Genomic DNA, 15,441 nt, shown 5'->3' on the forward strand with positions numbered 1-15,441 from the left:
TTTGTGTCTTAAAGAATTAGGCTCATTAGTAGGATAGGCCTTCCAGTGAATCAGGAAATTAAAACAAATTGGTCGCTTCTGGAAGCCTGCGTATAGGCATCAGGAAAGGCAGTAACTGGCAATTAAGGTAAAAATAAAAACTAAGAATGTGGTTCAGAATAAGGCAGTCCTTAACATTTCAACCAATAAAAAGTGTACGTGATAATACGAATGTTAAAAAGGTGGTGTCTCTAGGTAATTGTCCTCTTCCCCTCCTCTCCCTCCCATGACTGAGATAAGTGTAATGGAGCCTCAATGAGTTATAATGGATTTGTCATGCTGTACAGCATTTTGGAATTCGGCTTCTCGATGAGATTAGTCTCCCTGGTAAAGAGAGTCAGATGGTCAGGTCTATTTACAGTTCGTTTCCTCCCTTCTCAAATTGGATTCTGGGTGTAATTGATCATCCATCTTCAAACTCGATATCTGGAAGTGGGGAGGGGAGCATATCCTTGTAGAGGTTGGGAACTGAACAGTCTAATGTAATTGAACTGATTGCACAAGACCACCAAAATATATTTCTCTGCTTATTACAGATCTTTAATTTGCTCAGAAATAAATGAAAACAATTATATTTCATAGGAAACGTGACAAAATACTCGCATGCGTGTGTGTGAGTGGTTCCCTCCATCAGAAGTGTTAGAATAATATACAGTAGAACCTCACTAATCCGGTCACTCAAGTGACTGGGCAAAAGTGACCCACTTAGTGAGGTGACCTGATTATTGAAACAGGTTGGATGATTCAGGTCACTGATGTAATGTTAAGGGCATTGGTAATGGGTAAAGGGTGATGAACATCCAACAACCATACTTTGCAATCTCATTAAAATAAAGGCATTGTCACATTTAAAACAGATCTTGGGTTTCATTATTAAAAATTCACATGAGAAGTTAAAAATCACACAAAATGTTCATGTCTTGAAGAAAGAGTCCAGCGTTGTTTACCCGGCTGCTGATTTAACCTGCACTGCCTTGGCCAGCAGCTGACCCTCAGCATGAGCCAAAGTCTGCCACGAGTCGAGTCCATGATCGAGGCAAAAGTCCTTCACTTGTCCCAACAAACCCAGTGCATCAGCGTAAGCGAGAGGGCTCTTTGATGTTGTCGGTTGCTCTTCTTGTTCCTTCTCCCGTGTGTCCTGTTCCTCAGTGTCCCTGGTAGAAACTCCTCCGCTAGACGTTCCTCCCATCCCTCATTCAACTCCTTCCGTGGTGGCAACGTTTACAGCACTTACCAAGAATTGGCTGCAGGAGCTCAGGTTAGGTGGCAGGCACCGAGCCGGGCCAAGTCGATTTCTCGCTCCCGCCGCTCCCGCGATCCCAACACTCCCCGCGTCGCGCAAGCGCCACCGAAGCCGCTCCACCCACAGTAGCAGCGTCAAGCAAACAGCACGAGAGGCCTGAGGTCTAGCGCACCGGGTACAGGTTAGTAGCGGGGGGGGGTGGGGGGTGTTTGTACCGCGTTTGAACCAGAGGAGGATGCTTGTAGCGGCCGCAATCAACTACCGTTGTCCTGAATAGTGAGGTGGCCGGTTTACTGAAGCCGACAACAGTCAATCTTTTAGTATAGACCACGAGAGAGACTGTGAAAGTGTGCCCGCAATTGTGAGGTGGCCGGATTACCGAGGTGACTGCAAACCGGGTTTCTACTGTACTTCCATTTATAATCAGTGGAGCCCAGTAACTAGATATTTAACGATGCCACACTGAATGCAATCTGACAAATTATGTGAACCAATACATATAACATAGCACAGGCTAAGGTCCACATGGATTGAGTTGACACCCTACTGTACCAATGAACCAATTCATTTCATAAGACATGAACAGTTAAATACTGTAGACCTTACTGCCTTACAATTATTACTACACAACAAACACATTTGATGAGTTACTGAACATCAGACCAAGAAAACAGTTAAGATATGGGAATAGTCATGCAAGTTTAGAATAATCTGATAACCAAGGCATAAAATATTAAGTTATTCAAAATAGTTTGTCATGCTGTGTGCTAAAAGTATAGGATGAGCTACAGGGTAATGAATGGCCTTTTCACATTCCTGCCATTTCATATTTTTATGTGGAATATCTTTATCACATTACCTTTGGAAGAATGAGAGGACATTCCAGGCCACACTTGCACGTTCCATCGGTAAGTAGATATGTTTTAACTTGTTCGATGCAGGCCAACACTGAGCCGTTTGGACTAAAGGCAAGAAGAAAAACAAGATTAATTGTAAAGTACACTACATATACAAGTTAAGAGCTCTGTGATGAACTTGCGTGGGAAAAACATAGGACTTTGACTGAAAAGCTGGTTCTTATTTCCTGTACTTAATTATTTTTCACCCACAAAATATAAAGTCAATTCAATTTACAGTATATTCTGAGAAGCGCTTTGAGACGTCTCAATGATGTGATAAGGTGCTATCTCAAATGCAAGGATTATTATTACCACACCAGCAGCTTACACACAACTAAACACAAAAGTCTCCAGACACAAAGGTTAATGTAGTTTCTAAAAAAAAGTAGATAATTAAAAAAGAGAAACAGCACAACTTTCCAGCGTACAACACTCATGACTTAAACCAGTAACAATCACACAATATTGAATCATGAATCCAACAAAATTATTGATCAGAGGAGAATTACCTAACCGAGCCTCGGAGAAAGTAATATTATGTAGAGTTATGAGTTTCCCTTTCCCGCAGAAAAAGCAAGTCATACGCCTTGCTAGAGTGTTATAAGATCTCTGCTGCTTCACTTGCTCTCTTCTCTGTGTTCCAAGTCAATCTTTCTCTCTACAATTCCAGACCCCTAGTTCCCTGTACACATTCAGTGGTACCCTCGATCACAATCACTCTAGGCAATGAAAAATTAGATCCTCAGCTTCGCTCACAACCAGATTGTCGAGTTGCTCACTTTTTGTTCTTTGTAAACCACAAAATTCTCCTCATTGAGTAGCTGGATTCCTTTTTCTTTCTGCTATGGTACAGTTCCATTGGCAATCTTTAATACAGAGGTTTCCAACCTTTTTAGGAGAAGGATTTACTTTTGTATTTCCACAAGTCAAAAGATCTACCACTATTAAAAATGTTAGCAAAAAGTAAAGGATTATACTTGAAGGTCTGTTATAATGCACACCTAATGCATATTATATTATATATATATACACACACACACGTAGAGAAAATGTTTCTTTTACTTAGTGGGTAAAAATAAAGTGTTTGTGTGATGCCTGACATTGAACATTTTTTTGCCATTTTCTCAAAGTTTGGTCTGGAATGTGAAACAGACAATCTGACACTGTCTTCTAGCTATCTTCCATTTAGGTGCGCTATTAGGATTTAATGATTTTCATTTGAGAGAAAGCATTCATGTGGATAGATAGGGGGAACTAAAGTAAGCTTTAACCTTCAGAGAAAAGGGCAACAGAAGAGTACTTTTCTCTGTGAACAAATCCCCAAAAGTCAGTCTCTAGACCTAGCTTTTAAGAGAATGTCACTTTGCAAAATGATTTCCATTTTCACTTCACGACTTTGGTCATTTAACATATGCTGAAATTTCACAGCCAACTCACTAATGTCTACCTGGAGAAATGGATTTTCACCAAACAAGACACTTGGCTCTATCAACCGGAAGTCTCGAAATCGCCCGCTGAATTCATTTACAAGCATACTCAGAGGTTCAGAGAAAGGTTGTGGGTGAACGTAGCTTTGTTTGTCAGAAAATCTTGCCAATTCTTTTTCCTCCATATTTGGGAAATGCAGCAAAACTTTATTGTTCATTTGGGGAATCCACAAACTCAGCCTCATTTTGAATGCGTTCACTGTGCTGATGACATGCGAGATGTCTCTGTCTTTTCCCTGCAACTCACAGTTCAATTGGGTGGTAATGTCAGTGAGAAAACCCAAATAAAGGAGCCACTTATTATTGTCCTTCAGCCCTTCATTGCTCTCGTTTCTAGATTGCAAAAGCGTTTCAATTTCAGGGGCAAGAGATTCCAAAAATCTTTGCAAGACTCACTTGCCTCGGCTTAAACACCTCGCCTCAGTGAGGAGGAGCAATTCGCCGTAAAGCTGCTTCAGGTTCATCAAGTAAACGTTTAAACAAGGTGATGGTGTAGTGCTCTTTCTCGTGTTGAGTTAACAATTTTCTCTGTGACTTTCATTACTTCTGTGAAGTTAATGACTTGCTTTATTTGCCCACAAAATATAGTCAATTATATTCTGCGAAGCATTTTGAGATGTCTCAACGACATGATAACGCCCTACACCAAGTGCAAGGATTATTATTCACCAGCGCACATCCGATAATTAACAAAGAGGGGAATCTTATTCCAATCGTGGCTGGTGCTTCATCTGTCGTGACTGACACAAGTTTCCAGATTGGAACCTTGTTCTCCACCGGATATCTTTTAAACTCGTTGTCTCCTATGTCATCTCCTCTTGTTCTACCTATCAACTGTAAAATTGTTAAAATGTGTGGTAGCATCTTGAAATGCCACCTTAACAAATATAATTAGCTGTGGAGTGACGGTTATGTTGGTCGATTCGTCGAACTGCAATAAAAAGTACTCACATTGATCCAAATCGCGTCTTTGATAATGATTCCACATGTATGAGCTCGGAATTGCAGTCCTAATTTCTTCTTTATTTTTAAAGTCTTTTAATGAAGATTCAGCAGCATAATCATTGTCTCTTTTACCATTTACAGTCAGAAAACATTTTTTGGGTTTTGCGAGTATATGACTCACTCTGAATGAAGCTTCAGTTCTGGCCTTATCTTTTCTGGTTTGTTAAAAACAGATTGCTGCGCCTTCAAAGCTGCTCTTTTCATTTCACTTACTTTCTTTCAAAGAGAGCTATTTAATGGAAAATCATCTTTAAAATTTTTGTGCATTGTAGTGTGATGTCTTTCCAAATTACCAGTTTTACTTGTTGAAATTTATATGGCTTGTTGATATATTTACAAGACATACCCACTTATCCTGCAGTGCAGTGAGCAAAAAAAAGTTTCTCTTTAGATGGCCCAGTTATCTTGTTCATTTCTAATGATATTTGCGAATAAAAATGTCAACGTCAAAGCTACTCACGCAACACTTTCCAAGAGAAATCAAACAAAACTCATGGAGCCTAGAATCTTACTGCAGAAACAAAAGCCTAAACCTAGGGGACCTTTCTTGTGCATGATTAATAAAGACCGGAAAAAGGAACGATAGAACTGCAAATTTTGTCCGATTGAAAACAAAGTCAGATGCACACAGTATTCTGTGCATCTCAGAATAAAAAAAAGTTGTTGTTTAAACAGCGGTAAATACAAAACAATAAGTAAAACTTGCGAGATTGACTTTTGAAGCCTTGGAAATCGACTGGTTGATTAAAATCCACTGGTTGGAGACTCCTGCTCCAATACCTTGTTCGAGTGGCGGTCAACAATAACTTTTTTAAAAAAAAAAACTTTTTCCCGATTGGGTTTTTAATTATTGGTTAAAGTGTGGTGATTGGTGAATATATTTGGCGAGTTACTGATACAGACAGTGGAAAAGAACTGAAATAGTATAATATTAATGATAATTCTTGCATTTGATATAGCGCCTTATCACATCTTACCTATAAGATTATTAAGGGGCACGACAGAATAGATAGTGGGAGACTTTTTTCCCCGGTTGGAGAAACTATAACCAGGAGTCACAGTCTTAAAATTAAGGATAAGTAAGCCCTTTCGCACTGAGTTGAGGAAAAACTTCTTCACTCAGAGGGTAGTGAATTTATGGAGTTCTCTACCCCAAAAGGCTGAAGATGCTCAGTCCTTGAACATACTCAACACTGAGATTGGTAGATTTCTTGTGGATAAAGGGATTAAGGGATATGGGGATAAGGCGGGTTGGTGGAGTTAGGATAGATCAGCCATGATCTTATTGAATGGCGGGGCAGGCTAGAGGGGCCGAATGGCCTATCCCTGCTCCTAATTCTTATGTATCTTCGAGACATCTCAAAGCACTTCACGGAGCGAATTGACTGTATTTTTGTATGAGGCGAAAGTATGAGCAGAACTGGTGGCGAGCAGTAACAGGCCCACTGCTGAACCTGATAAAAAATAATGCTTGAAATCCACAGAGGGCCAATTAGCTTCTGACGCACCCTCAACATTTTGTGTCTCTTTCTCCTTCAGATTGTGAGTAATCTGCTGTGTATTTTCAGCAAAGGTGTTATTTTCGGATTTCAAATCATTTGCAGTTTTTCTTCTCGTCTATGTTGACACAGAAAGCTTATGACAAATCTAAAAACAGACAGGATTTCTCGCTGAAGTAATGCATGATGCTCTCTCATTTAATGGGTCAGGTGAGCCACGACTGATTCCAGTGTGCTTTAGGGTACAACTCTGAAAAACAGCTATTGGAACTAAAGTATTTGTTGGTTGGTCCTCACGGTTCCAATAACTCAATGACAAAATAGCAGAAGTTAGAATTATGCTAAAATGCACGTTTAATATTTTTTAGATGCTAAAGAGAAGCACAAAATACAGTCTTATCCACAGCATGCTTGGGAGGAATCAAGTTGGTATCAGTTATGCAGGGACTAGATCAGTATTTGTATAACTGCCACAGACCATATTCATTTCATGTTTTTGATGAAATTACATTGTGGATTTTTTTTTGTGCAAAAGGAATCCCTATCCGATGTTTCAAGCGCTCCAAGACGCGATCCTGCGTGAGAGGTGTGGGAAAAAATGCAAGTTGTTGCCTCTACTTTCAAATCCCTCTGAAAGAACTTCCTTCTTGAATGTGCTTACGGTCAGCTCCCCCCTCCCTGTCCCCCTAGCTCGGGGTCAGCCTCCACGACTCTCACGTGCTCTGGGACACTACCCCACGTGAAGAGCACCATACAAATACAAGTTGCTGTTGTTTACATTTGATCACTTCAAACACTGCAACATGTTTCCGGTCTCCTGTCACCCATACTCTCCATCAACTCCTACTTCCAGATCTGACAACAGTCTGATACTCTTACTGCTGTATATACCTCATGTATAGGTTACATAACATCTACTCGATTTCCTTGCCTATCCTTAATATGACAAGACAGAACCAGCTTTTCAAAATAAAGCAGGAAGGCTGAGTGAGTGACATTCAGCATTGTGATAACAGCTACTATACTAAGCAACACTTACCGCACATACAGCTCAATACCTTTTCACACAATATCTGTACTGTCGCACAATGCTCTGCTGGTTAGCTTGTGTGTTTTTACAAAAGCACATTATTTTATAAAAAGCTCAGATGGCACAGTGTACATTTCACAACACAGCACTACTGCACAGCAGGATGGCGAGGGAGGAGGTACAGTCAATGCACTTCCCCACTCTGCACGAGGGGGAGGGAAAATATCAGTATTGGGGGATCGTTACTTACGAGCCCATCATTCACTATCTTTCAGTGGCAGAGGATCTAAAATTACATTGGAAAAAAAAACAGGGTGTTCTTCGTTTGAGCGCAAATCAAAAAAAAATGATAAAACAAAGGGACATTTCTTTGGCTTTACAGAACAAAATCATGAACCAGAAGCTTCTATAATGCACTGGATTTGCTCCCTTCTTCCCTGTAAACATTAAGAATACGATTCTGGGCTGGGTGACCACGATCATGTGAAATCAAAAATGGCAGATTATTTGGAAGGGTCATCAGGATGATGATCGAAATGAGAGGAGATTCCCTTTTCCTCTTTAGTGGATTACTCCAAATGTTCTGCTTACTTAGTCGGCTTGAATTGCGATGATGTTATTCCTGCTGGAGTTAATTTATAATGACCATTATACGGTGCCAAAGGCCTGTTGTACTCTCGCCTCGGACTATGTTGTGGATTCAACTTCCCTACATCAGGACTTTGAGCTCACAGTCTCAGCTGGCACTGCAACATACTGCTGGGTGTGGGGTGAGGGGGGGGGAGCACTGCATTGTTGGAGCTGCAGACTTTCAGATGAGATTTTAACCCCACGTCCTACCCGTCTAGGTGAAGGTTAAAAATCTCATGGCACGATTCTGAAATAGAAAGAAGTTTCTTCCGGTGTCCTGTCAAACAAGCTCACCAGACAAAATTGGTCATGCCCTTCATGGCTGTTTGTGGGACATGGCTGCCGCCTTCCCCCAGAAGATAGACAGTAACTAGACTGTAAAATCCTATGAAGTTTTGTGAGGCAAACCTATTTGAAGTTTTATTAAACATTATCCTTCGATCCTCATCTCCCTTTGTGAATGTTCTACTACAATACTTAAGAAACACACATATGCTTCGAGTGAGGCTGCAGAAAGGAAATTGGAGACTTTAATTAGTGCAATGTGTCTAAACATTTTGTAATTACATATATACAGCAGTTACACATGCAAACGGTTCTCCCATCCCAGGACAGCACAAGTCTCTGGTGCAGTACATTGTTGCCAGATAGAAAAAATAGTCTTCTGCTTCTTAGCACACGACTGCATGGAAAAGTGACACCAGAACGCTCCAGTGAAAAAAAGGCAGCTCAAAGTATCAATGGCGTTTCCAAAGAATACTTTGGATTAAACAGAAAAGTGACAGGAACACAAATAAAGCTGTCAGGGAAAAGAACATAGCTCAGCAGCAACACAGATTAACAAACAGGTCAGCATAGTTTGGCCACTTTACCAGAATGCCTAATAACTCACTGAATCAGGATACATTCCCACATTAGCCCACTCGGTAAAGGCAGCCCTTGAAAAAAAAAGAGACGATGCTTAGAAAAGATTGAGAGGGAGAGAGACAAGTCAACGAGGCAACACTTTAGAAGAGCTACAGTAACCGTAAGAAATCAGGGTGGTATCCAGATATGCTGTGCTCTGACGCTCCCAAAAATCAACATCCCTTGGACAAAAGAGGGCTACAACGATGAACATATGAGCAATATATTTCTGTGTACTTCCACCGCTACACAATCTTAGTGGCCCAATCTACCCCGAACAGCCATTATACCACCTGAATTCAAATGAAGGCACTCGCGCAACATATTCCCTTTCAGACATTCCAACAGATTGCATTGACAATTGCCAGTTCGGCCTCGCAAATCCACATAGGGATGTGTATGGGTGTTGGTTCAGAATATAAAACTAGAATTTCTCAATCACAGAAGAAAGGATCTGACGAACCTACTTCTGTATTTAAAAATGCTTGAATCTAAAGCGAATCACAAGTTCACACAACGTTAATTCGCCACATCAATGGGCCCCAAATCCAGTCACTGAGGCGCCAAATCCACTGCAATCACCCAGAAGCCAATGAAACAATACTTTTGAACTTCTCTAATCTAGTATTTTACTACAGATTAGATCAGGGTGGTCCAACTTTTTGGCTGCTGAGGGCTGGATGCCCTGTTTGAGAAATGTCCGCGGGTCTCATAAGCAATATTTTTGCATTTCCTTTCCAGAAACAGAACATTTACGGATTCTGGAGGGAGGGGGTGGGCCAGATGAAATTAAAGGGCGTGGGGGGGTGGGAATCAAATCAGCATGTTGGGCCACCTTGGCTTAGATCAAGTTTGGAGTTACGAAGTGGTAACTTTGGTTTGCTTTATTCTTTTTCAACTCTTTTCCCCTCTTCTTGGGTTTCTGGGTACATAGCTCAAAAGCACTGATCACATCGTATCTTTCAGGCTTTATTCTCATATCTCCAGTCCTTCAAAACTGACTCTCCTTGCATTCCTCTAGAACTCATCACGTCTTGTTTTAGGTCAATCGAATAGATTTGAAAAGTTTTTCCATCGGCTCTTATTCAATAAAGGAGGATAACTTAGCTTAGGACCGGAACTTGAAAAAAGGTTGAATACGCAACCCCTTACCTTTTTGAGGTCAATAAAAAAATCACATTCAAAATATATTCTCCTTGGGCAAGAGATTAGTGTAGTCTTCTTGGAGTTGAATGATTCTGAGACACACCTAGCTTAGCTAGGCAGGTTCATGGCTTAATCGTGCAAGCCAAAGCCCTACGGGGACCATTTGCACGAGTCTTATGAGTCTCATCAGCACTTTATATTGATGAGCTCCATATAGGAATATCAATGTGGCTCAATTGGGAGCACTCTCGCCTCTGAGTCAGTAGATTGTGGGTTCAAGCCTCAAGTCAAGGGTTTGAGCTCACATGGTCTAGGCTGACACTAGCGTTGCTGGGAGCGTGCTGTATTGTTGAAGGCACCTTCCTTCAGATGAGATGTTAAACAGCTGGATGTTAAATATTCCATGTCGTACCTCAAAAAGAGAAGGGAGTGTGTCGCCATTGTTCTGGACAACAATGCCCTAAATAAAATTGGTCATTCATTTCATGAACTGTTTGGAGGATATTCATGTGCACATATTTGCTGACGTATTCACCCACAAGATACTCAGTACACTTCAGTGAATCCTGTGACGCCCTTTGAGATGCCTTCCTGATGTGAAAGACGCTATATCAAATGCAAGGATTATTATGTATTACTACTAAAAAAAAACACACACTAACTCACAGTGGAAATAACTTTGGTGGTTATTTATTACTTGTTGTGGCCCCGAATTCTTATTTTGAATTTCCCTGCTAAAAATATCCCCTATGTTGTCTGCTTGCACTATCCTTCAGCTGAGAAAGCAGTCAACTAAGCGAATAGTTTCTCTTTAACTGGCTGCTGGGATGTGTGGAACTATAATCTCGGGTACACTCGTGTTCAGATTGCTTTCTTCCTTCGTGGCAGAAGGAACAACCAGCAACTCTGCCAAAATGAACAGCTAAGATTGGGAAACCATGACCGAGGAATAGTAGGTAAAGTATATAATGCTACTCCCTGTGCTGGTAGTTCACCTTTCATCATGCATTTAATTTATATCAAGAGTATTTAAATAAGTTTTTCTTTCTCTTTACTTCTAATACTGCTACTGATAATAATCCTTGCATTTGGTATAGCGCCTTATCACGCCGTCTAGATGTCTCAGAGTGCCTCACGGAATACACTGAAAAGTAAACTGACTGTATATTTTGTGGGCGAAACGCGGCAGCCAATTGCGCACAGCAATTATTTTTAGTAAGCACAGATTACTTGATCACAAGGGATACTCCATCAGTCCTAACATTTATAATACTTGCTAAACAAATACTATTCATGTTATATTGACAGGGACACAACAGCGCCAAAATACTACTTAGGGTTAATTAATATTTTTACATCGACTGTGTAAAAAAAAACCCTCCCTCATAAAAGAAATTAAGAAATAAAAAGAATGGATGCTCAATTTACTATAAGGTACGTCTTGATTCTTCTACTCCATGCAATCTAATTGTAGTGTTGGACCAGACTTGGAAAATGCCCATATCTTGTAGCAATCGAAGATGTGCTTGTATCACATCATCCCTCCAAAACAATAATCCCTCCAAAAAAAAATAATAAATTAGTCATTTTCAATCCACGACTGTTTGTCGGACGCTGCTGTGCGCAATTGGCTGCCGCGTTTCGCCCACAAATATACAGTCAATTCACTTTACAGAATATTCTGTGAAGCGCTTTGAGACTTATCTTCTCTAAGATACAGGAAATGGCTTTCTTGTGCACACTACTTCATTAACCAAGTGAGAATGTGTTGATTACTATCAAAAAGTAGTGCATTTTCAATGGAAAAATGTACTTACAGGTTATTTATTTACTCCATTTCCAAAAAAACTGACATTTTCATTATAATCAACGCATCTGGAAGTGTTTGAGGCCATCTGATTCAGTCTCAGATAAAAATCTGGATTGCTACAGTGTAAAATTTCAGTATTTATTAGATTAACAATGCATTAAGAAATGTTAATTTTTTTGCAGTCCTTTGCAGATCAACATTACAAGCACTGTCAAATCAATATCAAATAACTAATATCAAATGTAAGGATTATTATTATATATTATTATATAACAATAAATTCTACTCCTCTGAATATTTTGTTCTCTGCAGAAATTTGTCTTCCCAACTCCACATTATTCTACTCTTAGGAATTCTGGCAATAAAGCACTTTATAACAAAGAAAAACAATCTCCAGTTTCATCATTTGCTTTTTGTTCAACTTGGAATCAGCACAAAATTTCAGTTCAACTAGTCTTTTTGTGTTTAGGCAGCAATGAAAACAGAAGGTTAAACAGTCATTTAGCTTTTGCAAATGCCTGAAATGTCAGAATACAAAAACATACATTCACGTTTGTAAGTCGAGTTTAGTATTCCCACCAGTTTGGGAAAACACAATTTGCTTAATTGCCTAATAAGCGTAATAAATCTTCATTTGCTGTATTAGATTCTCCTGGCTTCACAGCGGTTTGGTTACAAAACTCGGTTTGGCAAAAGAGATATACCAAAAAAAATTTGGTCACTCAATCCACAATTCTTTGTGAGACACGGTTGTGTGCAACTGGCTGCTGTGTTTCGCCAACACAACACGGTCAATCCACTTTACACTATGTCCTGTGAAGAGTCTTGAGACGACTCAATGACGTGATAAGGCGCTATGTCAAATGAGACATATGTCAAATAAATCTTGTAATTTATTATAAGAACATAAGAAATAGTAGCAGGAGTAGGCCATTCGGCCCCTCGAGCCTGCCCCACCATTTAATAAGATTATGGCTGATCTTTTAACCTAATTCCGTTTACCTGCCCTATCCCCATATCCCTTAATCCCTTTAGTTTTTAAAAATCTTCGATCTCAGTCTTGAATATGTTCAGTGACTGAGCATCCACAGCCTCTGGGGTAGAGAATTCCATAAATTCACTATCCTCTGAGTGAAGCAATGTTTTCTCAACTCAGTTCTAAAGGGCTGACCTTTAATCCTGAGACTATGACCCCTCGTCTTAGATTCTCCAACCAGGGGAAACAGTCTCACACTATCTACCCTGTCAAGACCTTAAGAATCTTATATGTTTCTATAAGATCACCTCTAATTCTTCTATATTCTAGAATATAGGCCAAGTTTACTCAACCTCTGCTCATAGGTCAACCCCCTCATCCCAGGAATCAACCTAATGAACCTACCCTGCACCCCCTCTAAGGCGACTATATCCTTTCTTAGATAAAGAGACCAAAATTGCACACAATATTCCAGGTGCGGTCTCACCAAGGCCCTATATAATTGCAGTAAGATTTCCCTACTCTTGTACGCTAACCTCTTTGCAATAAATGCTAACATGCTATTAGCCTTCCTAATTGCTGGCTGTACCTGTGTACAAGGACACCTAACTCCCTCTGAATACTAACACTATCTAGTCTCTCTACCTCTAGAAAATAATCTGCTTTTCTATTTTTTCTACCTAGGTGAATAACTTCACACTTCCCCACATTATACTCCATCTGCCACCTACTCGCCCACTCACTTAAAATCCCTACGCATCCTCCTTGTGACCTCCTCACAGCTTACTTTCCCACCTAGCTTTGTATCGTCCGCATTCCTCATCTAAATCATTGATGTAAACAGTTGAGGCCCAAGCACTGATCCTTCTGGCACTCCACTAGTCACAACCTGCCAATCTGAGAAGGACCCGTTTATCCCTACTCTCTGTTTTGTGTCTGTTAACCACTCTTCGATCCATGCTAATATATTAGCCTTAATTCCATGACCCTAATCTTACATAACAACCTTTTATGTGTCGCCTTGTCGAATGCCTTCTGGAAATCTAAGTACACTATATCCACTGGTTCCCCCCTATCTAACCTGTTAGTTATATCTTCAAAAAACTCTTAAAAGATTTGTTAAACACAATTTCTCTCTCGTAAAACCATGTTGACTCTGCCTAATCATATTACGACTTTCTAATTGCCCCACGACGACGTCAACAACAACAACAACAAGATTCCATTTATAGAGCGCCTTTCACGTCAGAAATTTCTGACCCACGAGGAGCTGAAGGCACGGTCAAAGAGAATGCCTTCTCTTGACGTCCCTAATTATAGACTCTAGAATTTTCCCCACCACCGACGTCAGGCTAATTGGTCTACAGTTCCCCATTTTCTCTCCCACCCTTCTTAAATAGCGGTGTTACGTTTGCGATCTTCCAATCAATGGAATACTGGAATGAAAAACAATGCATCCACTATTTCTGCAGCCACCTCTTTTAAAACCTCAGGATGCAGGCCATCAGGTCCAGGCATAGTCCCATCAATTTTTCTGGTACTATTACTTTACTGATATTAATTTCTTTACGTTCCTCATTAACATTAGTCTCTTGGTTCCCCACTATTTCTGGTAAGTTTTTAAGTATCATCCAACGTGAAAACAGAGGCAAAGTATTTGCTTAGTGAATCTGCCATTTCTTTATTCCCCATTTCTCCTGTCTCTGCCTTTTGTTAATCTCTTCCTCTTTATATACTTGTAAAAGCTCTTACAATGTCTTTATATCTCTGGCTAGTTTACTCTCATATTCCATTTTCTCCTTCTTAATCAGTTTCTTGGTTATCCTTTGCTGATCTCTAACTCCATCTCAATCTTCAGGTTTACAGCTCTTTTTGGCAATATTATAGCTTCTTCTTTTAATTTTATACTTTCCTTAACTTCTCTATTCAGCCACGGGTAAAACCACTTTTCCCGTGGAATTTTTATTTCTCAAGGGAATATGCATTCGCTGGAAATTATCTAATATAGCTTTGAACGTCTGCCATTGCTTGTCTACCGTCATATCTTTTAATCTACTTTCCCAGTCTATTTTAGCCAAATCGTCCCTCATACCTGCAAAGTTGGCTTTATTTAAGTTTAAGACCCTTGTTTCAGAATTAACTGCATCACTCTCAAACTTAATATTAAATTCCATCATATTATGGTCACTCTGCCCTAGAGGAGCCTTAACTTCAAGATTACTGATTAGCCCTGCCTCGTTACACAATATAAGATCTCGGATAGCCTATTCCCTGGTTGGTTCCTCAGCATACTGTTCTAGAAAACTATCTCTAATGCATTCCATAAACTCATCCTCTTAGTCTTGCCACTTTGGTTTTCCCAGTCTATATGAACATTAAAATCACCCACTATTAGTGCATTACCCTTGTTACATGTTCCTCCAATTTTCTGATTAGTACCCTGCCCAATACTGTAACTGCTATTCGGGGGTCTATAAACTACTCCCACTAGTGTTTTCTGCCCCTTGTTTTTTCTTCGCTCCACCCATACCGATTCTACATCCTGATTTTCTGACTTAAGATCCTTCCTCTCTACTGGTTTTATCTCATTCTTTATTAACAGGGCTACCCCCACCACCCCACCTCGTTTTCCATATTGCCATTCTTTCCTATACGTCAGGTACCCTAAAATGTTTAGCTCCCAACCTTGGTCTCCCTGTAACCACTTCTCAGTAATGGCTACTAGATTGTACCCGTTTCTCTCTATTTATGCCATTAATTCATCTACCTTG

The 15,441-nt window shown here is 40.1% G+C and overlaps 1 protein-coding gene across 6 annotated transcripts in view; it reads right to left on the bottom strand.

The window, feature by feature from the left end:
• The window catches only part of LOC103180464 (methyl-CpG-binding domain protein 5), a 103,976-nt gene that overhangs the window by 39,951 nt on the left and 48,584 nt on the right, over positions 1–15,441 (bottom strand). For all 6 annotated transcript variants that reach the window (XM_007896350.2, XM_007896348.2, XM_042336050.1 and 3 more), the window contains exon 3: positions 2,142–2,244. In XM_007896350.2, the coding sequence (XP_007894541.2) occupies positions 2,142–2,244 (103 nt within the window). The remainder of the gene's footprint in view (positions 1–2,141; positions 2,245–15,441) is intronic.

The sequence above is a fragment of the Callorhinchus milii genome, unplaced genomic scaffold (genome assembly GCF_018977255.1).
Source record: "Callorhinchus milii isolate IMCB2004 unplaced genomic scaffold, IMCB_Cmil_1.0 Scaffold6, whole genome shotgun sequence".
NCBI lineage: Eukaryota > Metazoa > Chordata > Chondrichthyes > Chimaeriformes > Callorhinchidae > Callorhinchus > Callorhinchus milii.